The 26748-nt window shown below is 38.7% G+C and overlaps 3 protein-coding genes across 5 annotated transcripts; 2 read left to right on the top strand and 1 right to left on the bottom strand.

Moving 5' to 3' along the window:
- Positions 1-14571: 14571 nt before the first annotated feature.
- Positions 14572-20286, bottom strand: LOC110769746 (uncharacterized). The gene is made up of 7 exons (XM_021973771.2): positions 19765-20286; positions 17617-17673; positions 16101-16163; positions 15963-16022; positions 15557-15599; positions 15314-15367; positions 14572-15068 (listed from the first exon to the last, which is right to left on the bottom strand). Exons 1-7 carry the CDS (start codon positions 19874-19876, stop codon positions 15005-15007), a joined length of 453 nt encoding a protein of 150 aa, XP_021829463.2. The 5' UTR covers positions 19877-20286; the 3' UTR covers positions 14572-15004.
- Positions 20287-21158: 872 nt separating this feature from the next.
- Positions 21159-22824, top strand: LOC110769744 (ATP synthase gamma chain, chloroplastic). Its single transcript, XM_021973770.2, has one exon. It carries the CDS (start codon positions 21499-21501, stop codon positions 22618-22620), a length of 1122 nt encoding a protein of 373 aa, XP_021829462.2. The 5' UTR covers positions 21159-21498; the 3' UTR covers positions 22621-22824.
- A 1972-nt stretch (positions 22825-24796) lies between these two features.
- Positions 24797-26139, top strand: LOC110769754 (uncharacterized). 3 transcript variants are annotated; one of them, XM_088252136.1, is made up of 3 exons: positions 24797-24936; positions 25076-25133; positions 25332-26139. In XM_088252136.1, exon 3 carries the CDS (start codon positions 25346-25348, stop codon positions 25946-25948), a length of 603 nt encoding a protein of 200 aa, XP_088108262.1. In that variant the 5' UTR covers positions 24797-24936; positions 25076-25133; positions 25332-25345; the 3' UTR covers positions 25949-26139. The 3 variants fall into 3 exon arrangements, with proteins under 3 accessions (XP_088108262.1, XP_021829477.1, XP_088108261.1); XM_021973785.2 differs by having other exon boundaries at positions 24816-24834; XM_088252135.1 differs by lacking the exon at positions 24797-24936 and having other exon boundaries at positions 24943-25133.
- The last annotated feature ends 609 nt before the right edge of the window (positions 26140-26748 follow it).

Below are 26748 nucleotides of genomic sequence, written 5' to 3'. Positions count from 1 at the left end.
TAAAAAAAATTTAAATTAAATTAAGGAAAAACCAATTTTACATGCTAAACTCCAATACCCCTAAACCTAGAAATGAACATTGTCCTCAATGTTTAAAAATTAGGAACAAGCAATGTCATAACAAGAAATGAAAGGTACTAAAGTAAATATAAACCACAAATAAAAAAAATAAAAAAAACACAAATAAAATAAAATAATTACAAAAATAAAAATTACAAAACAAACAAACAAATAAACAAAAAAGAAAAAAAAAATGAAACAGTAAAACACTCGAAACAGAAAGCCCTAAACAGACAAAACAGTAAGCCCTAAACAGACAGTCTTACGCAAACCAAAACCCAAACAATTGAAAGCCCAACCCAAAAGAAAGTTAACCCACCTTGAAACCTAACAACGGTGAAAACCTAACCCACAATGAAATCTGAAGCCCACACGTTTGTTATTATTATTATTATTATTATTATTATTATTTTTTTAAATAAAATGAAACTTGAATTGGGAGCGCAAAGGCGGGATTTCTGAAAAGAAAGTGTGTGGTCCCTGATGCCTTGGTTCCTGGGAAGTCACGGGTGAAAGGGGTGAGGGATGTGTCGCCGCGCAGAAGCAGCTGTCACATCCCCCAAGCCAGAATTATTGGCTTCTTGGGTGAAGCGGGACGACTTTTTCACTAGAAGGTGGTGAAAGGTGAAAATGCAATTAAGGGGGGTTGGGAAACGGGTGCGGCGACATATAGAGATAAGCCGTAAGGGCCGCACAGAACTCAGAACCGCAGCGGCTAGGGTTTAGCAGACTAAGTCTATAAAAGGTAAAAAGAAAGGGTAAAAAAAAAACACAAACTCAGAAACACACAAAAGAGAAAAGAAAAGAAGAAAAGAGAGTGAGAAATCAAATGGCCTCTAACTACCCATTTTCGTTGGATCTCAACCTAGCTCCACCGACTCAGACACGAGGCCAAGCAGCGGCACCAGTATGGATGCCCTACTTTGCTTCCGCACGGGGGCCTGTGACAGTAACTGACTCAATACTCCTGGACAACGATGTTGCCATTGGAGTGGGCAGAAATCTGGTGACTCCTAAAGATATACGTGTTCTGGGGACAAGGGATGACAACCGGGTCGTGAGCGATGCCCTGGCACTGAGCGTGCAGAGTACGGCAACAGTCGCAAGTTTGGGTCATCGCCTACTTGCAAAGTCCCATGAGGTAGAGGTGCTGAAAGGTCAGTTGGCGGCGGAGCGAAGTATGGTTGAGGAGTGTCAGACTGCTATAAAAAGCTTGAAAAGGGAGAGGTCAAGGATAGTGGAGGTGAATCGACACCAGCTAGAAGTATTGCGGGACGAGAATAAAAACCTATCAAAAATGGTAGAGTTGTACTCTCGCGACATGCGAAAACAGCTGGAGGACCTAGACCGACCGGGTAAACGCAAACAAGCAGATCGCGAGAGTAGTTACGCTCAAGCTAAGATTGCGATCTTTGGGAGCTCAAGTGATGAGCCCCAAGAAGCTGTGCGTGAAGCCCCGGAAGAGGACAGCCAAAGGGCCAAACTCAAAGCTCCAATGGTCGAGACACCAAGCACTGAGAAGAAATGATTTTCTACTGCATTATTGTTGGTTTTATTTTATTTTGTTTTTGTATTTTCATTATTTTGTTTCGGAAGTAAAGTTGCAGAAGGAAAAAGAAAACGGAAAAGAAAGCACACTTTCCAAACTTAAATCAAACAAAGAAGACAAACGGAAAAGAAAGCACAGTTCCCTAACTAAAATAAAATAAAGATGACAGCCGAAAGGAAAAAGCAAAAACACAAAGCTCTAGAAAATGAAAGTAACGGGCAAAAACATAAAACACCAGAAAACACGGAAAAAAGAAAAGTAAAGTGAAAGTAAAGGTGCTCCCCCTTGAAGCGATTAGGTCGAGCATGCCCGGGAAATCCGAAATGGTGTTGGCTCTCTCTCATCAGCATATGTCTATTTAAACCACACTTCTGCAAGCGGATGATACCCAGCATTTCTTCCTGCAAACTCAAGGAAAAACATCAAAAAATTCAGAAGCAAAACAAATGGCATCCTCATGCACTCACCTTGATGATCTCAACCTTGAGCTCTCACTTGCACCACCGAATGCCCAGACAAGGGCTCCTCCAAACACTGTCTTTCCAAACTCTTCATATCATCACGGCACGGCCTCGAATTTTGCTGAGGCAATACCGAACTTTTCTGAGGCACTGTCGAACAGAGCAGTGCTGCTAGGAGGCATGATTAGCAGCAAGCTCACTCCGACAGATCATCTGCATGTGGCACAGAGGTCTGATATGGCAGCGGTAGAGGAGTCCCACAATTTAACTGTGCTCCACGCGGTCTCCGCTACCAATTTGGGCATGCGCCTACTAGCGAGGACAAGGGAGTGTGCCGCGATGAGCGAGGAAATAGCTTCCTTGAAGGCTATGGTGGCGGACTTGCAGAAGCGGCTCTACTGTGCCAATCAGCACGTGGAAGCACTGCAAAGAAAAAATGAAGACCATGTGGAGCTGCTGCAGATTCTACAAGTGCGAGAAAATAGAGGCAAGCCATGATGATGAAGAAGATGAAGAATATTTCTTTTTTTATTTTTATTATTTTTATTGTTTTTGTTTTTATTTTGTTTTTGTTGTTTTGTTGTTTTTTTTATTTTTTTTTTATTTTTATGCAATGTTTGAAATAAAAATGTGTTTTAACACTCAGAAATAAACTAACCAACCAAACCACGTAAATAAAAACATAAACTAACTTAACGAAACAAAAACAAAAACAAATCAAAAACAAAGACTCAACAGAAAAGAAAACAAAGAAAATAAAAATAAACTTAATTTAAAAACACACGAATATACAAGCAACTCACGGATGACCAGTTAAGGGCCTCAGAAAACACAGCCAGGGGATCCGGGAAGGTTGGAGGGGTCACAATGGTCCCGCTTAAAACCCAAACTTCTTAGACACCGAAGGTGTCGCCTATAGAACTCCTAGACACTGTATTGACGGAAGTGCTCACTGGAGTTACCATAAGTCAGCTCATATGAAAAATCTTTTTAAAATTTTTAAGATAAGAAACAAAAACAAATTAAGATAAAATGGAACAACAAACCATAAACGAAAATGAACTAAGTACTCTAAACAAATTCAAACAAACAACATAAATTGTTGTACTAAAAGAAACAATCCAATAAACCAAAGAAAAACACAAACAGCACTTTCTATCACCCGTTTATCACCATTTGGACAGATTCGTTTCTCTGTTTTTCAGCTTCGACCTGTGTTCAGTTTTTAGGCTATAACTTTCCAACCGTAAGTCCAAATTTCACGTTCTTTATATGGTTGGATTTAGCACAGAAAAACAAAGAACTCAACGCGGACCAAAAGGTAAAAACAATGACAGAAATAAACATAATTCAAAGAAGAGAAAGGATTGAAATGCTCCCCCTTGAAGCGATTAGGTCGAATGTGATGCATTTGGAGGTCGCGACTTCTCCCATTGCTCCACACTTCCCATTCTTATGATTGAGGTTGCCATCTCTCTCCATTTTTATTAAGCTATCATAAATTGCTAAAACAAACACACAAACTTGAAATGGAATTAAAAGGATTAGGAAATAAAAACTAAAATGAAAAGGAAGAATCAACACAAGTCCAATTCCATGCTTCAAAGCAACAAGCACCAATGGGTTGTGTAAGCTGGGACTTAAACCCAGTTCTCTTGCTTGTTGGGCAATTGTCCTTTTCTGTTGGACTACAAACACAACTTGTCCATTAACGTCATTAACTTTAAAACTTGAAATTGTCCAGTTAAGAAAAAAAAATAAAGTTGGAAAGCCAAATAGAATCAAACAATGTTACCGATCCCCGGCAACGGCGCCAAAAACTTGTTGCGTAGATACAGCTGCACCAAAATGGATTCAGCTGCATCCTCAACTTGTGATACTCGCAAGTGCACGAGCCGTTCGGTAGTATAGCGTATGTAAGTGCGAGGTCGATCCCACGAGGATTGGTGATTGAATGATTCAATTCATTTTCCCTACACAAAACAGAAATGAAAAAGAAGGGAAATAAATAAAACAAGGAAGAAAGAAAATAACTAACTCAAGCAGATAAGTTCCCAAGTTCAATTAGATTAACGGATTGATTCTAGCTAAAGTATGATTAAGCCATGGTGTTTGGTCATAACCTTGTGTTCCTAATTCCCTAATTTGATCATTTGTTGTCTAACCTAAAATTAAGCATTAGGAACCCATTAAGCATAGAAGAACAATTTAAACAACCAAGCATGTATCTAATCCCTGTTGTCGAATGTCCATACATACTCTTCCTATTCATAGTTCAATTCGAATTAAAGCATGGTGTATACTCTTAATTCAAACCAAGATAGCTAACATGCAAGCCTTAATGGTGATCAATCATTCAAACTAGCATATTAACTTATAAGCATAATGAATAAGAACATGAACCATAATTGAAACTTGGAAACTAATCAAACTTGAGAAACTAAATAAAAGAATTTACATAATGAAAAGTAGAGTGGAACTAAGAAAAACTTAAGGAAAATTTCAGCACAAATATTTCATTATAACAATTGAAGACTAGAAAGAGAAACTAAGAGAATTTGAGGGAGAGAAGGGAAGGGAGCTCTAGAGAAGTGTTTGAGAGCTCCCCCCCTTGGGGTGTGTTTACAAGCTTGGGAAACCTCACTATATATAGGCCTAAGGAAGCTGAAAATCTGAATTAAGTATGGCTAATGCATACAACACTTGTTTTATAAAATCTGAAATGGTTGATGCACTTCACTAATGCATACAACACTTCCATTATAAAATCTGAAATGGTTGATGCACTTCACTAATAAATCCCACCAGCAGCCCTAGCTCATCTTCATGTCACCATGACCAAGCTTCCAATCAGAAATAATAGCTCATCCTGAGGTCAGCATGACCAGCAACTTCAAGGGCTTACGAATTGGGCTTCCCTTAAGCAAATTAAGACTTTAAGCACTCAAACTTGAAGTTCAGAATGTCTTCTTTCCAGCCATATATCATTTGGGCCAATCCAACGTCGGAGGAGGAAGTTAAGGCCAAAACAAATTGCTAACTCATTTTGCGCGCTGATAAAATCCATCCTGAGCATGGCTCTGTGTTTGCTAGGTAACAGACTCCATATTTATCCAATGGGGCTGACTTTTGGATATGTTATATTACACACCCATTGGAACAACTTTCATGAAGAATGTGGCCTCATCCGAGCTATGTAGGTTGCTGAAACAAAGCTTGCAATATGACCTACGAAACTGGGCTGGCAGGGGACTGTAGCCAAAATTGAGTTTGTCTTTAAGCTCTTCATCCATTCATCCAAATTAGGCCCTAACATGCATGGATTGCATCATTTACTATCCAAAGCCCTCATTATTACCTAAAGCTCAATGAACTGAAAGATAAACACAAAAAGGATTAAAAGCACAAGTTTAACTCAAAAACATAACCAAATCATAAGCTAGAAGGGTACAAAATGATATGTAAATATGCACCGATCACTTGTGAGTGGACTTTGTTTTCAAATAATAAGCATGGTTTTATGATGGAAAAATTATGCATATTGATTTAATGGTTTAGTGAATATATTATATATTCAATAGTCGAATTTAATATTTTTGTAAAGTATTTGCAATATAATTGGGTTTGGCATATTTGAGTATCTTGAGTTTATATATATGGATTTTGAGAGTTTCTATCTATGTTTGGTTATGTGTGGGGTACGTGGTTGATAGGAGATTATGGAAAGAAATGGGATTATAGTATGTCAGTTTGAAGTGCTATACGCACTACCCTATGTACCTCCTCGGATACTTGGAATTTGAGATACTTGGATAAGTTGGAACCCGGGCACCCTGGACAGGGTGTTTCATAGACCCTTAGCGGGGTTATAGTCTGTGAGAGTAGGACTTGTCACAAGTGTACGAGTATTGAGGATTCTGATGTACGTGCTGGTGAGCTTAGACCCAGTTGGACAGCTCGTTCCCTAGCTACATGGTCAATTGAAGATTCCTCCATGTGGACTAGTCAAACAATCCCCCGGTTGGATTGTTTCCCCGGTACAACCTGGGTGGTGTATTACTCATATATATATATATATATCATATTATATAAACTTATATATCATAGTTGAAACCAACGTAATATAACCTTGCTATGTTATCGCCCTGGTTTGATTTGTGAAGCCGGAGGCCTTTTTTGTAAACTGTTTAATTGTATCTGATGCATGCTGCCTGCTGGGATATTAAATGTGTCTTTAACAGGTTGAGAAATTTGGGAAATGTCCAATTTTCAGGCAGAAAGTCTCGATCTTTAGTAAGTGGGCCAGGCATCAGGCAGATGCAAGAAATACCACGGGATTCGTCTCAAATTTTGAGGAATTCAATGCGGGTCCTGTCACAGCAGCTTCAGCTGCCTGCTTAGCCAAATCTGCCTCCACCTCGTTAGATGCGCCCTCCTTGGCATCATCTTCCTCAGCTCCAGTCTCGTCAGCCACCTGCTCTTCGGCTGCCTCCATACCACAACATTGATCTGCACACCTTGAGCAGGAGGCATGCCAGAGCAGAACATCTCAACATCTTCATCTTCTATAGAACAAGGAGCGGCCCCACTCTTGCAGTCCAAGTAGCCTAGCTTGTATGCGTCGATGACCGCCTCAGACTTGGATCATTTAGTAACCTTGTAGTAGGCGTCAAACTCGGCAGAATTCTATCATAACTCTGGGATATATCAGCATTCTTGTGCTGAAGAAAGAAGTAGGCCTTTTTGCAACCATGCAAGAAAGCAGTGGAAGAGTTGAATTCAATCTATTTTAGCAAGGGAACTCTTCTGCACATACATGCTCTCCTTCATTTCAGACATCCTCATTTCATGATGGATCTGCTCAGCAGAGATCTTGCCAGTCAGATCAACATTCTTCTTCTCCAACTCATGGAGCTGAGCAGAATAAGAGGCAACAGCAAAAATAAGAGGCAACATTCTTCTTCTCCTCAACAGCAAAAACTACTCATTTTTTAAGCAAATTGACAGCCGTTTCCTTTTGCTTCTCCAAGGAAAGACTGGAGAAAGTGCCAAGATCATAGCCTAATGGATATGATCAACTAACTTGACGCAAGTAGACGAGCTTGATAGAAAGTTCTTCTTAAGCAAATCAGACACACATTCATCCCCTGCAGAGTTGGACTTGTCAACCTTTGGACCAGCTGTTCGCATTTTCGAAGAACCCTTCGCCCGAGTAGATGACTCTCTAACCGTTTTAGTCACCACCATCCTCACCTCCAAAGGAGTCAACAACGCCGAATCAGCTCCATGTTTGACTGTTCGTGGCTCAGCATATGAATCACGATGGTTAGGTTGAGGAGCAGTCCTCCCAGTTCGATCCTTATCCCTTAACTGGTGCTGACAACTAGAACTTCGAAAAGGTATGTTAGCAGCTCTGTTTCTCGGTAGGTGCACGGGCTCGGGAATGAACTTCTTTGCAGGGCAGATTGTAGTCTTTGAGCTGGTGAGTGGGACACTTAAGCATAATGTTAGCCTTACGGTTTTTAATATTGTTATGCATATTTTGATGATAACAAATTGTTTCATAGTTGTCTAATGTATTTCAAGTGTGATAAGTTGTATTGAGCAGGTATTCCCAAATGGATCAAAAATATTGTACACAGTGGAAAACGTTTGGAACATTAAAGCAAGAAGCCGATACTTAAGCAAATATTTCTCAATGCGGAAAAGTTAGGTTATTCTTGTGAAACTCTTTGTGGATTGAACGTTTAAGGCTGCTTGACCTTAGGTTCCTTCATGCATTCATATCATACATGAATGTCTGCCGCGCAAATCTCACGGCCTGGAGTTCCGGGCCGAGGGGATGTGCGTTAACACACGGTTTCCTGCTTTTGGGTGCGGTGCGGTTGTGCGCGGGCGTGCCAGCACGGTCTACCGTTCGTCGATGTGTTGATGAGTGTTGGATGAATAAGTGGTGCGCCTGTTTGAACTCGTCTTCCTAATCAAACGATTGTAGCCGAGAGAGGAACTGGTCTCGGCTGTTAGGTTCACGGCCTGAACTACAAGGCCGTTGAGTGATGGTGTTGGTGGTGGGTTTTGGGCGGTGCTCCGGCGCGCTGCTCAGGGAGCGACGGTCGTGTGATATATAGGGTGAGTGAACGGACAACAAGGATGGTGCTCCGGCGCCTTGAAAATCAAGGGTCGTATGATATATTGATGAATGGATTTTCCTTACAATCTAACACTACTCCTAGGAAAGCAAGTAAAGATATTGAAAGTGCATTACAAGAAAAAATAAGTTGCTCCGTGGGAGGCTTTGTTTTGGTGTTGAACCCTTTGAATGTAGCTCGAGTCTTGTATTTATAGGAAGAGTCCCTGGATGAGTAATCGAGGCTGAATTTACGCATAGTGGAGTCTGATTAGCGCAAGTGGGTGTCCAATCGACATTTGGGATCGTGAAGTATGGTGGTGTGACCCCAGAAATCCCAGTGAATCTCGGCCGCCGCTCTTGATCGTGGGTTCTGAGCTTCTGGCCGTGGAGACGCATTTATGGCCTGGATAGCTGTTGAACCAATATCCCAGGCTGTCAGAATTTTTGTGAGAATGTCCACGTCTAATCACTCTGATCCTCATCACCAAATCCTGACTTCAGTCACTTCCCAACTTCCCTCATGCATTAAATGCTTCTTTGTGGCCAATGGGTTTGCTGCATTAAACAGGCACTACTTCATTAAATGGAGCCTGGGACCCTGCTGTCACGTGATGATTTGCCTTTAATGCCTTGACCGTGATTTTGTTCGGCCTCGGCCTCGGCCTGCGCTTGAGGCCGAGATGATCATGCCTTGGCATTTCTTCTTTTGTCTTTAGGAAGGCGAAGTACCCTGGCGAAACGCTGCGTTTCAGTTTTTACGAACAAGTGCCAGGGCCGAGAGAAGGGGCTCCTTCAGCCAGCTTATGGCCGTGATTTATCAGGCACAAACAATGAAAAATTGTTTTATAAAATATTGGCTAAGTATGAAAAAAGCTTTTTCAGAATAATCATTTTCCCAAGATAATTTTTGGCGGCTTTTATTCCTTACACAACTAAGAAAACTTGATTTTATGGGATTTTAGCCTAAATCGTATGTGAACTAAAACCGATTTTTCATATTTTGATTTGGTGGGAATTTGATTTTATAGTATTTTTATTTGAATCCAAATGGGGGGCACTTCCTTATTTACATTGTAAATGGAGTAATATAAAAATAAATGAATGTAAAATGACAAAAACATTTACTTAAATGTTGGAAATGGAAATAACCTATTCTGTACATTGTTCCAACGGGATGTAATCTGTACAATGTTCCTAAAGGCTCAAATATTTCAACAGCTATATTTTTAACGGCTATATTCCACACAAAATTATTTCCAAACGGCCATATTCCTAACGGCAACATTTTTCCAATAGCTATATTTCTATACTTACAAATATGTATTCATATTTTTGGTAAATATATGAACTCAACATATTCATCTAAGCTTACAAGCATTCATTATACCATAAATATCATTTTCTCTTGAGCCAATCCTATTCAAATTCATACAATAATTCTAGTGTTCGAATTATTGCACATCATCTACTCAAAAAGGAGAGTTACCATTGTGTGAGCTTCAATTGTATATCCCTCTCAAATAGGAGAGATTTTAGTTCCGAGAGTTATTTCATTCAAACTTGTAAAAGGGGTTGGTTAACCCTGTGAGGTGAGAAGGGTGTCTTCCACCTTGTGTGTTAGAGCGATGTACTCTAGCAATGTAAAGGTTTCAACTCCACCTGCAAAGAGTTTTTCCAACATAGTGGATCGAACTCTCAAGTGGTGTGCTTAAGGACTAGATATAGGTCAAGTGGACTAAACTAGTATAAATCTCTAAGTTTGAATCTCTCTTTCCCTATCTCTTTATTATTGTGCTTGTCAATTTAGTTATCCACATTTAACTTTAATTTGCAATTAACCTTATTCACCCCATCCCTCTAAGGTTGATTCCCTGGGCAACACATAATATCTCGGACATTTAGCATGCTGCCAATCTTTTTACAATCTCCACTGATGAAAGGCTTAACCCTGGCAGACGACCAAGGAGCCACTCCTACTTGAGTCTCCCCAGTAGACGATACCACTTTTGAAGAAGACTTGATCACAACAGAAAGAAGTTTCGGCTTCTTCTTTAGTAGAGACACAGCTCTTGCCATCAAAGTTGCAGCTTCATCTTTAGAGGACTTGGCGTCGGCCTTCCTCTTTAAGGGGGATTCGGTCGAGGACTCCTCCTGTTTGGCAGGCAGATCATCCAAGTTTGGGCCATATTGCTTCCATCTCTCAACATCCTTGGCAGGGGGCATACCATCAACTTTCTCCCAATACTCACAAGGATGTTCAAGGCCCAGCGAACCTTAGCCATGTTCGGCCCAAGAAGTCAGTTAGTCACACATCAAAGAATTCATATAAAATGGAAGCAAATGAGTAGAAGTATGACGTACCATTGCAGTAAGTGAGAGGAACAAACAAACCATTGCTGACCTTGCCTTTCCACTGTCCGCTAGCCTCTAACACATCGGCATGCCATACGTGATCTCCTTGGCTGAGACTGTCAAACAGCTTGGCTTTGCATACACGGATCTAGGCATACTTCTCGTAGCGCCTCACTTCGAAGAAGTAGAAGAACTCTCACACCGTCAAATCCAGCTTGAAGAAATGTCTCATATTCTCAAAACACATTATCACCCAGTAGACGTTCAGAGTACATTGGCTTGGGGCACACTCCATGGCTCAGAACACTTTCTTGAAGAACTTCGACAATGGGAACGTGAAGCCCAAGGAGAAATAGAATGGGCGGAATGTGATAATTCTAGCATTTGGATCATTCATATCCGCACAAGACGCATCGTCAATCGAAGACTCCGCCAGCTTAACATGCACGTCATCAGGTATGGCAAAAGTATAGGTGGTACGCCACTTCTAGAAGAGAGCTTCATACATAACGCGATATAGATTAGCCACGAATCTCTTCTTGTGCACCTTGGACCAACCTCACAGATACAAAGGCACTTGAGAACTTGGTGACCAGCTACCATCATCAGAAGACATGATCAATGGATAGCTGTGAAAATTGCAAGGCAAATAGCATGTCAAAACCCTAAGTTGCGATACCCAAAAAAAATATAGGTAACAAAGAGGCCACGCGGCTCAAATCGTGGATACAGCACCTCGACTCTACTCGAGCCTCAACCTGCCCAATAGGTCACAGTACAGCTTTAGCAACAAAACAAAAAAAGGACAGCCGCAGCAATGGCCACCACTTGGCGACTGCCACCAGCGTTTGTGACACAGCTCATGAGACTGCCCAGCTGCCGAACCGCAGCAAAATCCACAATCTAGCTGCCAAGCTCGGGTTAAAGAAAAGCAGTCGCCATAGCCAATGACGACACCAGCCCCGATCGCGTCACCATCGGCCCGCTGATCTCGTCGCTCCAACCATCGCCTCATAGCAACGACCAACTGGGCCCACCCTGTCGCTGGTCCTTGCTGCGCCACCATCACCACCAGCAACGTCAATCAAGATGACAACCATCCGGGCCTACCCAGCTGGTCATCGCCGCGAAGAAAAAATAAACTCGACCTACCTTGTTGTGCATGATGACTCCTCTCCACGACAAGTAGTGTACTCCTTCAAGATCTCTCACACAAGCTACAAAGTAAAGGAAACAAGTTTGCAATTTGAAGAGGAACGAAGAGAAGCCTTGTATTTATAAAGGTTGGGCATCTTAGGTCAATGAGGAATCACAAGCCTATTCCCATTGGGAGCCCAACTCCAAGAAGAAGTCAAAAGCCTACTCCAATTAGGAGCCCAACTCAAAGAAGAAAGCCAGATACAATTGGAAAGCCCAATAAATATTTCTCATCTCCTCCATACCTCACAAGCGCCATGTGAAAGCTGGGAGGAGCATTTGTGGGAACATATATTTCACCGGCCAATAAGAAAACGACATGTGGAAAAGGAATATTCCTTTGGTCAAACTAATTACCGTAATTAATTCCAATTTAATTAGGGAAATTATCTTTGATTTAAGATATGAATATATATCCCTAAATCAAGGAACCAATCTCCACCAAATCTCTTAGAGTAATTCCCATCATCTTTTTGGGGAAGAATAATCCTAACCAAATAATGATTATTCTCCCAAAACCCTAGCACAAAAGAAGGTTATAAATACATAACCACATAACACATTCAAGGTAATTCTGAATCCTAAACCTAACCCCCTCCTCCACTCTCTTTTTCACATGGCTAAGCGCCACCACACACTGCTAAGGCCACCCGACTCTCCTCGTGAGAGAAAACTCCATCCATTTTAACTATTGTCGTTTCTTTATAAAGATCCAATTGAACTAACTTAGGCATCGAAGGACCTTTGGCCACCCTCTATGCGTGGTTTATTTACTCCTATTTATTTCACAGGGATCGAGAAAGAGAGAAGGAAGATCGACGGCCAAGGAATCAACCAGCGAATATTCTCCATGCGGAATTTTGCGCAAACAATTTGGGATCAAGAAGTTCCTCACCGGTTGAAATCTTCTGTTGAGGATGAAATGATGAAATGGATGTACCCCTTGATTTCTTTTAATGAAGTTTTTATTTTGCTAAAAAAAAAGTTCCTTAAATTCATTTAGGGTATGTTTGGATAAGAGAGGTTTAGGGTGTGGATTTGGGTCCCTAAATCCAAATCTAGTTGTTTGGGTCTACATTAACAAACTGTATTTGGATTTCAGCCAAATCCGTATGGAGTTTTATAAGCCCAAATATAAGGATTTCAAGTACCTTTTTAAACTAGTTATTTGACAACTTCATGGTTGAATTAAAATAACCCTAAGATTTTTTTTTTTCTAGTATCCAAATCGTCTATTTTTCAGTCTTCATTCATAAGTCATCCTTGCAAAAAAAAAATCAAGCAAATTGAAAATCATTAAGGCATCTAGTTGGGACCAAGAAAATAGACAAACACAGTGCTTTGAGAAAAGACTATAATAACAACCATATAATTAAGTAGTCATATGATTTTAGATTCTAGTGATTTTTTGCAGAGATTATATTTGAAAGAATATCTTAAAAAGTAGATGGTTCAAATTATTGAAATACATTGTGTAGTGGGCCCTACAAGAATGTCCCTAAAATAAGATTACTGGATGAATCCATGGACTATAAGGTACATATATGGGGTGGATTTGTGGCACCAAAAAATTTACACAAATTTTCAACCATTAGATTATATTAAAATGAATGGCTAGAAAAAAAAAAAAATTAAAGGTGAATGGCTAGAATTAAACAAAATAACTTTTTTCGATTTTAAACAATTATTGATTGAAATGAATTTTAATTAATTTACCACTCTATTTTCTCTCTCTCTCTTTATTTATTATGTATTCACATCTTCCTATAAAAATAAAAATTAAATTAAATGCGTGACAAATGCGTGCAACTCACGTAGACCGTACATGCGCACATAGAATAATAGTGTGTATACATGTGTATGTGGACTGCGAGAGAAGCAGGTGGCACTAGGGGTGGGCACGGTCCGGATTGGATCGATTTCAAGTCCAAACCACGGCCGAACTAATTAAAATATAACGGTTTGGTTTGGTTCGGTTTGGATAAAAGTTATAAGGAAAACCGAACCAATCCAAACCAATTTAAGACGGTTTGGTTTGGCCAGTTTGGCCCTAAGCCCAATTCTCTTTCTTTTTGCATTTTTTCAACATTATTAGCTCAATTATAACCAACAAATTCACAACTTACTTCTTACATAAATCATTTTCTAGAGTACGAAACCAACCTAAAGCTCAAAAGGTCATAAAACTTCATATTTCACTAACTAATATAGCTCAATTCAAATATTCATATATAGTTATTAACTAATTAGAGTATTACACATATCAAATATAAATATAAATAAATAAATATACACATAAACGGTCCGGTTTGGTTTAAGCCGGTTTACAAAAGCTCAAAACCAAACCAAACCAAACCATATACGGTCCGGTTTGGTTTTCAAACTGTTTGACTTTTTCTTGGTCAAAACCAAACCAAACCGGTAATTACGATTTGGTTCGGCCGGTTTAATCGGTTCGGCTGGATTGATGCCCACCCCTAGGTGGCACGGCTTCTGTTTTTGTTTGTATGAAAATGAAAGCGATAAACCAAAGTGTATATGGACGTCTCTGTAGCACTAGAACTTACTGTTTGCTACTACTAGGCGCGGTTTTTTCTTCTTCTTTTTTAATACAAGATACAAATGTGAGGAAGATTTTTCACACACTATACCACTAATCTACAAATCATGGTCATTTTTCACTGAACGGGTTTTTTTTCATGTAGTGACATTCCGGTAAATTCAGAGGCGACTTTGCTGTGAATTTTCATGTAGTGACATTCCGGTAAATTCAGAGGCGACTTTGCTGTGAAGGAATCCACGGCTACAAATTACAATGTTCATGATTGAATTAAATCAATGATATTTCTCTTGAAATTGTTGATAGATTCCTGACCAGAAACACCATGGTGGAAAAAATAAACTCACACGTAAATGTCATACGTACACGGGGATTGCTACAAGAATAATGACTCTTTTTAAAAAAAATTCTATTGAAGACACCTTCACCTAGAGCACGAGCACATAAAAAGAAAAGGAAGTTACAAGTTCCTTGTACTCATGTACATCAAAACTCAATCAATGCGCGGTCAAGGATGTATTGTGCGTGGGTTTTTCATTTTTCTGGCCTGAAAGGAAAAACAAAGTATACATGTATTGCATGGTGCCGCAAAAGAAGCTCTCCCTAAAACCATACAGCTTCACTCACAACTCAGCTATGGTGGTCGCCATTGGCAAAACACATCGGTGTTTTATGCTTAGACACAAGGAGTGACTTCATGTTGGTGGTTGCCATATCCCTGGCCTGAATGTTTGACCAGATCCTATTGGCTCTATAGACCTGGAAAAAAAAGTTCGATAATATAGAATCATCAATACAGCAGACATTTTTCAAGGAAGAACTAGGAAAACCAAATTCATTGTAATTTATCAAGTCACTTTACAACTTGCAAGTTTTGGATCTCTTTGTATGAAGATTTCAGAGCATCTACAATTCCTCTCATTAGTATATTGTTTATGATTTGATTGTTTATGATTTCAATGTGTAAGTAGTGATGGTTGCACAAACAGACAGATGAAGAATACCGAACAGACTCCGGATCTGGTTTTGCTTTTTTAGCTTCTTTCTCTTTCGAGTTCCTGCCATATTAACAAACACAAGAATATAAGCATGAAGACATGAGCATTCACACCCACCCAACATAAAGAAACATGAAATATTGGTGAAACTGGTCAAGTATATATATGAAAAATAAAATGCTTGTACTCTTATTAAAAAGTAAATACAAAGCAACTACATGAATAGTGCATAAATCTTAGCAGACCTACCTCACTCCTTCCATCGCAACAGATTCTTCATGATTTTCATCACCTTTGTGATCAAACAAGGAAGACAAACATCAAAAACCAAATTAATTTAGCATAATCTACCTAAAAACAACAAATTAATGCCAAAAAAAATGTAATGCTCCATTGAATCAATAGAAAATAAAGATTTTGCAATCTGAAAGATGGCCCTAAAATAAAATTCCTCAATCTAAGAAACCTTTCTGTGGAAAAGTACATTATTCGGCAATAATCTACCATGAAAAACAGTAATTAACCCGACAGTTAGTAATGCAAGATAATTACTGAATGATTATGCAATCTGAAGGATAGACTTCAAATAAAAACCCTCATCCTAACTCCTCATCAACGTTTATGTGAGGGCGGGAGAGGATAAAAGACAAGTTACCTTCAGAAGGAACACGAAATTGCCGAATGAAACTTTTCAAATCTGGACCTCCAACTTTATCTATACACAGTATAATCATGAATAATTGCATGAGTATAATGGTATAGCTGTCATAAAATGTCTGAGTAAGAAGCTGACCAGTGTTGATGACTTTGCGTGTACTGCCTTCTCTTGCTTTCCTTTCCACTTCTTTCTTTAGAACTTTGCAAAATATAAATAAATAAATAAATACACGTTTTTAAAAGTCTCTGCATTAAACTGAAAAGTGAGGTATAGAGCAATCTAACTTTTAAGTTAGTGACACCAGTTTCCACTAAATCTTAAAAGATACCTTTAGCGGGAAAAAAAGGTTATATAGATAACAGACATGCCATTTTAAGGAGATAAACATGGTGAGGTGGAGATTCCCTTAGAAGAAAAAAAAAATGCATCAACAGGATCCAGTCACTGAATAAAATCAAATTTTGGATCCAATTAATTTATAAAAAAATTATGTCCAATACCGTTGTGAATCACTTTGCAGGGTGATTGAGGTTACCTGTTCAAAGATATGAAAAACAGTCCATTTAGAGTAATCTCTTTATTAAGAATAAAACAAAACAGTTATCACACATAACACATGAAAGTAAGATAACTTCTGTTTTTGGGGCTTTTGGCAGCATTCAGGTATTTACCACTAAGAAGCATATTTTAAGGCAGTTGGGATAGTTATGTACTACTGATGAGGAGTAATCTTGTACTACTAGCCACTATCTTTGGATTTCCGAATGCCTCTCTCTCTCATTCTCTATATCTCTTTCCTTATCTTGGGATATTATAACAAACGCATACTACCTTAATATCCAATTAATGCATGCCTTCATTCACTTAGCTAAAATTTTAAATGATGCTCCTATAAGTCACAAGTTGAAAATAGGTTTTGTAATAAAGATTTCTTTTAGTAAACCTACAACTCAATGGTTCAAAAAGAGCCAGAAAACCAGAAAAAATTGTTAACTAATGCTAGAACTGACACATACGAGCAACATTCTGCTGGGCAAGTTCACGTCATGCTTCCAAATCCATCAGTTCCTGGGGGCATAGGAAAACAAAATGTCAGACGGTAGAAATGAACTGACAATCCAAAATGTCTTGTAAGCAAAAATCAAATATCAATATGAGAATATCGGAAGATTAGTCAATGGTGATTTTATAATAGGCGACGGCAGATAATAATCCACCTTCCTTACCAAAATATTTTGAACATATTTTTCTTCCTTTTTCAAATTAAGCGCGAGGGAGAAGGGAAATTAATACACCAAGGAATTAAAGAGAAGCAAATGTTTAGATTACCTCTGGTGTTGGAGCCCTTTTCCGCTGCCCATTGAGCCAACATATCCACTCAACTAATATGATCAAAGGGTGAACACAAAGGGAGTAGAAAAAAACAATGACACCATAGAAACAATGCATGCAAAGTTTTCCACATTGCAGTGTAAGTATTTCTAAGATACCAAAAATATGTAAGGATAGGTAGCTGTGCATATTTCAACAGCTCAAAACAGAGTACCATTTTTGCTAATCTGACAAAAGTTAAAACAATGAAAATATTTCTGTAGCAAGTGAACTAAGGATGTGAAACTGAACAAAAGCTGTACTAGCTCAAAGGAATTACCTGGAATAGAGGTTGGGTCCTTCTCCCCCTTGAATACCACCCATCTTTTCTCTTTCACTAATGCGTCAAAGAGAATGGGAGAAAAAGAAATAAGAAAATGACATAAAAGGAGTATTAGCTGTACTTTTATTGAAGTGACTTGACCACATAATATTAAATCCCACACAAGTTACAAATACAGCTTCATGTTCTTCATGCTATATCCCATGAACTCCATCATCCACAACTCAATACAAAAGTTTAGTATTTGTTTTTCAAAGAGAAGAAATACTCAGCTCAACTAATCAGAGCATCTGTATTACGAAAATATGAGCGGTAAACATTAGATATTAGCTTTTTTGGTTTCCTTATAAAAAATTAATCAGAATTCAGAATATATTGTAATTGTGTTGCAGTATCTATCTCAGAGTGAAAAGGTCTCTTCCAGCAATAAAATCATACAAGAAGAAAAAATTACTATTTTTTAAGTGAAAATTGCAAAGCTCCAACCCCAAATGGTTACACTGCTCTATTCTTCAAGATAACTTTGGCATATGGTGGGAAAGAGGTAGTGGCTGGCTGCTATTCAATCATTCTATGATCCAGGCAAGATACCAGGAAGGTGAATGCCACTTCTATAGCCTTAGTTCCTAAAGTGAAGAATCCTTCTCAGATGAGCCAATTAAGACCCATTTCTTGCTACAACCTCATTTATAAAAGTATCCCTCAGATGCTGACCAACCGAATCAAGAAATGTCCACCAGACTTTATCAGTAAGAATCAAGCAGCTTTTGTTCAAGGGAGGAAAATCTTGGAGAACATACTTCTAGCTCAGGAACTAGTGAAGTGTACCCAGAAGTTATAAAGAGAAGAACTGAGTGACAAATGGAAGCTTTTCTACTGGAAGGTCAAGCTACTGATATGGAGGACCAACAGTTTCTTGGAGATTTGTGTGTAACCCCAAAACAGAAGGTGGGTTAAGATTTAGAAATTCGAAGACCAGAATAAGGCCTCGATTTTAAGATTTAGAAGATTTCATAAGTTTCATATAAAAATGGAAGAAAAACTTATCTATAGCTTGACTAGCATCATGAGGGGACTTTATTGGATTCAGTTAGTACAGTGACTTATGTATGATGAAGCTAGCTCTATAAATGCTAAAGTTAGTTCAGTGATTCAGCAAGATAACTCCTCCTGGTGTCCGGCCAATCATTCAGCCCAATCAACCTGGCTATCTTCTAATTCAGTCCAATCATTCCACTGAAGACCATGTTTCTGCTTCCCAAAGCATTCATTTGTTACATGGTTAGCAATTTAAGACATTTTATCTACTGAAAAGAGAGTGATTTTCTAGTGCTATGCAGATGGTTAAAAATGTGTATATTTATGTCATCGGTTTTTTTAGAGCAAATGCCACCTCTTTTGCAGTTGCAGCAGCTTCACCAAAAGGACTCAGATAAACTTGTTGAATGAGTTAAACAGGCCAATGACTAGTTTTTCTGGTTATTAAATTGACACCGAATGGAATCCAACACTGTTGGAAGAAACAATCAACTATGTAAGGGTCCTACTCACACTGAACTGCAGATTGTGCAAAAGATCATAGAAGATTTTTGTTTTAAAGTTGCTGGGTTTAGAAATGTTAAAGGTTCTTCTGCTACTATACGTTTGTGTGAGTATGCAGTTCCCAAGGACATTTTCTGTCAGTACTTGTAAGGGCCTAGTTCCTCTTTTGATTTGTTTTCTGTGATGTAGTATGTGCAGCTTTAATTCTGTTTGTATCGTGTTTATCAGTATGAAAAATTCTTAATAAGAGAAGACACATTTAATTATACTCGCATACATTTTCTCGTCCAAAGACAACATAAAATTATAAGAACAACGCAATTACCAAGTTAGCTAATGCAATCATAAATCACAAAAGAGTTCATTCATGCCTCAAGAAATTAATGCAATTCCTTAAAACCCCATGAAGCAAAATTTGAAATACAATGCACGGTCATGACAACCCAATTGGCCAATTCAACAGATGGAACACAACAGAGTCCATAATGATAAAAACAAGGATTCAACACAATCTGAACAAGACCCATGATTCAAAATTGCAGCACAAAGATTAGCAACCAATACAAAAACACATAGAGAAAGAGAGGAAAGAGAGACACTTACTGATGCCATCAACCTCATCTTTTTTGGCGAAGTAACGGTTGCCAGCTTTGTCCATTCCCACCATAGTCCTGTTGGTGAAGAACCCAGCAACCCTCTGAAAAAGCTTCGACATTTCTCTTCCCCAAATCCAATGAAATCTCAAATGGGCTTCACTTCGCTATCAGTATATTGCCATCACCGGCATCTTCTTTGATGTCCCTAATGTTTAGCTGTGTTGTACGACAGTCGTTTGCAGTTTGCAGGGTTATAGAAGAAACAAGTTATGGGTTTTAGTTTGAATCTACGACAGCATTGTCCTCGGCTCCGTTTAACTTAATCTCTCTGAACCCACGCGCCTCCTCGCTGGTCCAAATAATACCAGTTAAGCCACCCCGTCGTGGTCGTTGTTGGGGTTTGCGGTGCAACTTGTACGGTTCAACCCGATTTTTGAAATATATGGCCGGGTTAGAAGGGTTCAAGTTGGGTTTGGGTCAAATAACCTCTGAGCCGAATCAAAATTGGGCTGACGTCAACTCAAACCCGACCCAAGTTGATAAACCGAACCCGAATCAACATTGTTCATTTTCCACTTTGTTTACATATATAGCGACAATTGAGCATGTATTGTAGTTTAGTTGAGCTTGCAATCAGGCCTTAGATCTTTTAGAAAGAACAAGTGCAAAATAATGAACGCAAAGAATTCTCATTGTGCTAATAACCATTAGGTCATTTCTCAATTTTAGATTTACTTATTCTGTCACCCAATCCTCTAGATCTTAATCTATAACAATTATTTGAATTCTAATTGATAGAGAAAGCTGAACGTGTGTTAAGATTTCGATGAAAGGTGTTCGTGTAATTTTCGCATAACCACTATATCAATGGAATTTTGATACTTTTGTTATTTTCACAACATTAAAAATAAATTTTTTATAGTCAGGAGAGATCAAAATGCTTTTGATTTACTTAACATAAATTTGGTTATATCGTTATTAAGCATGCATATAAAAGTATGATAATTAAAAGTGTAATACCACACACCAAGATTTTTTCCAACTCTTTTTCAAATTCTCTCCCATTGAGGGAACATGATACTATAAAATTTTGTATGATTCATATAAGGTTCACTCCATGGGAGAGAATTTGAAAAAATCTTGGTGTGTATGAAATTACTCATTATGTGAAAGAATTGAGATACGAGTTGGGATAACTCTTTGTAGCATGTTTACTTATATGAAATGAGTATTTGAATTACTCTCATTTTGGACTTTCCCCTTACATCTACTAATATTTAAATTCTTATTCTTAATTTCCCTTTTATTTACAAACACATAATAAGAATTAGAAAAAAAAAAAAAATTGTATGAATTAGAAAGTAGTCAGGACCAAAATGAAATGTTCGTCAAATTAAAATGACTACTGGTGTGTTGGCTTCCCCTTCTCCGTCAATAATCTTGGGAACCGAACAGTGTTATACGTGTTCGTACGGAGTCTACTCGTATTGGCATTTAGGCTTTGCCGGAGAATTCAAAACTTATGCTCAGCTCTACAGTCTATCTCCAGATAAGCTCAATCAAATTAACTCCCGATTTGTGGGAGCAGATTTCCACCAACAAAATGGGTTCTTAGAGACTCAATTACCCAAAGAAATTTTCAATTTTGATGCTTTCATAAAGCTTCAATTGTCCATTAACCAAGTAGGTATTTTGCAGAGACTTGAATTTGCTCAATCTCTGCAAAACCCAACAAAAGCCAATGACTTTGTCCAATTCAATCATGTGGGTCTCTGCAAAACCTCCATTTTCTAGCTCATTTCTCCAAAACCCTAAACCCCTTTTGCCCCAAATCTCACGCCCAAGTCTCCATTCTCAATCTTCACTGACCCCAACAATCCACTGTGGTCTGCGTGAGCTCCGAGTGCGAATTGATTCCATAAAGAGTACCCAGAAAATCACCGAAGCCATGAAGCTCGTCGCCGCTGCCAGAGTTCGAAGAGCCCAAGAAGCAGTCATCAATGGCCGACCCTTTGCCGAGACCCTCGCGGAGGTCCTTTACGACATCAATGAGAGGCTTCAAGGTGAAGCCATAGATGTGCCCCTGACAAATGTTAGACCCGTCAAAAAAGTTGCTCTTGTGGTCATCACCAGCGACCGCGGTCTCTGTGGTGGTTTCAACAACTTACTGATAAAAAAGACCCAGACCCGGATCGCCGAATTGAAGAAACTTGGATTGGATGTCACTGTGATCAGTGTTGGCAAAAAGGGTAACTCCTATTTTTTGCGTAGGCCTGAAATTAGAGTTGATAGGTTTATAGAAGGTGGCCTATTTGCAACAACAAAAGAGGCTCAGGCCATTGCGGATGATGTTTTTTCACTTTTTATTAGCGAGGAGGTTGATAAAGTTGAACTTGTGTACTCTAAATTTATGTCATTGGTGAAATCCGAACCGGTTATTCAAACCCTGCTTCCGTTGTCACCGAGGGGCGAGGTTGTTGATGTGAATGGGAATTGCGTTGATGCAATGGAGGATGAGTTCTTTAGGCTGACAACGAAGGGAGGCAAACTGAGTGTGGAGAGGGATAGTGTGAAGAAAAAGAGGGAAGGGCTTTCACCGCTTATGGAATTTGAACAAGACCCTGTTCAGATTATTGATGCCATGATGCCTCTCTACTTGAACAGTCAGATTTTGAGGGCGTTGCAGGAATCAACAGCCAGTGAGCTCGCAGCGAGAATGAATGCCATGAGTAATGCGACCGACAATGCAGATGACTTGAAGAAGACTCTTTCGAATTCTTACAATCGGAAACGTCAGGCAAAGATTACAGGGGAGATATTGGAGATTGTTGCTGGAGCTGAGGCACTAAAAGATTTTGAGTAATCTCGCGATCTTCCTCTTCTTGTAGTTCGTTCATTTTTGTGCCATATTGTTCATGGTGGAAGTTTTGTGACTTATTCGTAGTCAATAAGTTAGTGCAAAGCATCATTAGCTAGAGAGTTTCTTAATTGTAATGATAGTCTGAGCTCTCATATTGAGAACCATATTATGAAATGGGAAGAAAAAAATATCATTCTTGTTCATTAATTAGCAGTGTGGAGATGCCGATGATATCAACTAGCAGAATTACAAAATCATCTACTCTTGAAATGTTGCATTAATCATCTACTCTTGAAACTCTGATAGAAATTTAGGAGCTTGATGAAGAAATCAATCAAGCAGTCATAATATGGAAACTAGTCAGTCTCATTTCCTTGAAAAAAAGGAGAAAAAATGGAGGAGAAACTTCTAGGTGCTTAAAAATTCATCACACCGTTGAGTGTTGATAGTGACCGCCATATATGTTGAAGAGAAGAAGGTATCTTTTGGGGGAAATAATATAATTAATATGCAGCTTTCTAGAATATACAGACGTCTCAAATCTCAAGATCTCCTCCTCCCATGGATTAGAATACATTAGTGAGTCATATAAATGCATAAACTTAAGACAAAGTTACTCATCTTTTTCTTGGAGGAATGCAAACTCTTGTTATCTGTTTGTTTTTACTTGTCCTGCTTTGCTGATGGTACAAAAGGCTAAAATTTACAACGGGGGAAAGTTAAAGTTGTTCCTTCCTCAGTCTCACTATTGACAGACAACAGAAGAAAACAGCCTAGAATAATAAGATTTCCACAAGTTTATGGTTACACTTTATGACCCCACTTATGGCCACAGCCCTCTAATGCATTGCATGAGCTTCAGCAACTTGAATCTGCTAAGTTTGCTTTGCTAAGATTCTCCTTTGTTTATTTTTTTTAAAGTAATCTTGGAGGTGGTTGAATTGGGGAAAAGCATTGGAAAATTTTGTTGGCTTGTCGTGCAAATGGCAAAATGATCTGTTTTTTTCTTTGGCATTCAACTCGGTAGCCCAGATACGATGAATGACGGCTTCTCCGTATTGTTTGTGGGTCATATTGCTGTTTATAACAGGACCTTCCAAACTTAGATTTCCCTTTCAATGTACAATTTTGTCTTGGTTCTGATTCTTTCTTCTATTACATATGCATAATGCATGCATCACTCTTGTCTTGTAGTTCCAAAACTTTCCTAGACGGCTCTCTCTCTCTCTCTCTCTCTCTCTCTCTCTCTAAGGTTAAACTTTTTTTGTGTTTATTATATGATTCGCATGCTTTTTTAATCTTTTCCATTTGATGTATACAATTCACTTTTCTCTTTCAATCTTTCATGTTTATTTTCTTATTTTTGGTCTCTGTTTCCTGATAGTAACTAAATTGTGCGCAGTAAAGTCAAGGTTGGGCTACCATTTCTGCCGCTTGTTCTTTAATATTATCCTTTTTTTTCTTTTGCTGAGGACTTTTTCTTTCGTTTTTTTTATGCGAAGCAGAGAATTACAAAGCAAAGCCTCTAGGGAAAGCCAGCCCAAAGAGATCAAAATAAAAAAGAGAAACAACGGATAAAGGAAGACAGTAGGGATCTTAGCTAAAATATTATTTGTCACAGCCCCATAATTTTTCTGTCTTTGCTTCAGCTGCTTTAGTCACAATTATTGACTCCCCTGCATTGCAGAGCTATATTTTCCGAATTTAACATGTGCATAGCTGCCGCTTTAAGAAAAATGTGAATCAAATCTGAGGAAGAGACAGAAGGCAGAGAAAACTTTAATTGTGCCTTATAATGTTGTTGTATGACACCCCCCACGTTTGCAACAAAACTTTAAAATATAATGATAATAACCTCAAATCCAAGTGGACTTGAAAGGAAAGCATCCACTACTTTGAACTAATCAATTCAGCATCCCTCATTCCCTGTTTTTCATTTGTTGTTTGCACCTTTTTCTTCTTTCTTAAGGGACTCTCTCTCTCTAAACCGGACATAGCATCATCTGAGAAGATCCCTACCCTACTGACCAAATAAATTTACAAAGACACATCCTTTATTTTCTTTTAGGGTTTTTTTTTTTGGGTTTGCTTGGAATTTACAAAGAGAAAGATCTTATTAACTGGTTTTGTTTTACCTTTCTTCTTCAAAGTCAGACTTCTTGGGGACCAAAAGTAAATACATGGGAAACCATCAACTTGGAGATCTACAAAAGGCAGGTCTGTCTTATTCATGTCACTTTTCACTGCCCTTTTGTACCTATGGTAGCTTGGGTTCTCAATAAAATCTACCCCTAGTCGAATTCTTTCAATCATCCTCAGGTAAGACCTTGTATAGAAGAAATAAGATTCTTGTCAGAACCATTGTCTTCCCCCTCTGCTTTTAAGTTCTGGGAAAAGAAAAGAAAACCATCTACTCAAAACTTTCTCTTTAACATAATCTTGCTTTCCCATGTTACAGATACCCCTTTGGAATCTTGGGAAAGTTGTGGTGCCTGGCAGTTCTCAATCAGAGAAAGGTAGATTCTTATTTCCCTCAACTGAGACACCCTTTTAAGGGTGGCAACCCTCTGAAGTAATCTTAAGAATTCTCTCTCTCTCTCTCTCTCTCTCTCTCCAACTTGTATTCATTTTTGGTATAACAGTTTCTTTGGACTGGAGATGATCCGCATCTAAAATTCTGACCTCTATGAAATGTTTTTGTCATCTTTGGACAGGTAGGCAATCACCAATGGAGAATAGGTATGGTATAACAAGGCAGGGCAGTGGAGTTTGGAGGGCCTTGAGAGATGGAGACTTTGAGGAAGAGGATGTTTGGGAGGTTCTAAAAGATAGGAACAGTTCTAGTAACAAAATGGTTGGTAGATCCAAGGAATCCTCTGTTTCTGTTCCAAGACACCTCCCAACTGCTTCAAGAATGATCCCAAAAGCTAGCAGTCACAATTATGGAAGTGGCAGTAGCTGTAGTAGCAGCAACACCATCACTCATGAAGCCAAAATTGTGCAACAATCAGCACCTGTCAACATTCCTGATTGGTCAGAAGTATATGGTCTGAAATCAAAGAAGGCCCCCAAGAATGTTTCATGGCAGAATGATGATGCTGATGATGAAGAAGAAGTTGGGGATGATGATGGGGACAGTGATGATGATGATGAGGAGGAAGACTATGACTCAAAGGTACCCCCTCATGAATTTATTGCTAGGAGGCTTGCAAAGAGCCAGATTTCTTCTTTTTCTGTTGTTGAAGGTGCTGGAAGGACCCTCAAAGGGAGGGACCTCAGCAAAGTGAGAAATGCTGTTTTAACAAAAACTGGTTTCCTTGAATCATTGTGATCAGGTCTCATCCAATGCAATCAATCATGAAGGTCTTGCTATAATTGTCATGTCATGTATAGGGGTTTCTGTGATGGTTTTTTTTTTTTTTTTTTGGGTCGGTGAATGTCTCGTGTAGTTAATGTTTTAGGGTGTAAGAAATCCAATTTTAGTTTGTAGAATTGCCATGAAATTCATCTTCCCTTTCCTCATGGGTTTTAATTGCACATTTCCATTTTCCATGTACAGGTTTTTACTGTCCTAATATGTGAATATTTATGGCCCAAAGCATAACTAACTGCAGGTACATCAAGGAGCTGCTGCCATTGTTTTTTCTGGGTGAAAACATGAAGTTTCATTCATTTGCCACAAAATCATAAAATCAGTAATGTCAGAACTATAATGATGAGAACTAGGATCATACCATACTGCTACTAACATTATCTTGGAAACTCCTTTTAGAATCTCATTGTCCCCTTATGAAAGTGGCCAGAATTGACTCACAATATACATTCATTTTCTTGGGTTGGCCTGGCCCCATAATGATCTTTACTCAAGCATGGTTAGGTGGGAAGGACATATTATAAAATTCCATGCATTGGCCACACCAAGAATACTTTTATTTTAATACAATCGATATTTGAGAAGGGTGGAATCGAATTTAAAACTTCGGGTGTAGAGGTAAATGCCCTTAATCACTCAAGCCAAAAAAACATTTCTTTTAATCCATAATTGCACAACACCAAAATACATAAAAGATCTACCTCTGCTGTCTAAGCTAGTTGCCTTTATTGGGCCACATCCCACATGAACCCAACTAT

The sequence above is a fragment of the Prunus avium genome, chromosome 4 (genome assembly GCF_965620075.1).
Source record: "Prunus avium chromosome 4, drPruAviu1.hap1.1, whole genome shotgun sequence".
Taxonomy (NCBI): Eukaryota; Viridiplantae; Streptophyta; class Magnoliopsida; order Rosales; family Rosaceae; genus Prunus; species Prunus avium.
Note: the sequence above shows the minus strand (reverse complement) of the source record. Positions and strands in the feature narration are given on the sequence as shown.

Excerpts from the sequence above, each read along its gene's own strand:
- LOC110769746 (XM_021973771.2), bottom strand. The coding sequence starts at position 19,876 with ATGTCGAAGCTTTTTCAGAGGGTTGCTGGGTTCTTCACCAACAGGACT. Across the intron at positions 17,674-19,764 it reads AGATGAGGTTGATGGCATCA|TGAAAGAGAAAAGATGGGTG; the intron begins GTAAGTGTCTCT and ends TTGACGCATTAG. Across the intron at positions 16,164-17,616 it reads GGACCCAACCTCTATTCCAG|TTCTAAAGAAAGAAGTGGAA; the intron begins GTAATTCCTTTG and ends TATTTTGCAAAG.
- LOC110769744 (XM_021973770.2), top strand. The coding sequence starts at position 21,499 with ATGACTTTGTCCAATTCAATCATGTGGGTCTCTGCAAAACCTCCATTT.
- LOC110769754 (XM_088252135.1), top strand. The coding sequence starts at position 25,067 with ATGTTACAGATACCCCTTTGGAATCTTGGGAAAGTTGTGGTGCCTGGC. Across the intron at positions 25,134-25,331 it reads CAGTTCTCAATCAGAGAAAG|GTAGGCAATCACCAATGGAG; the intron begins GTAGATTCTTAT and ends ATCTTTGGACAG.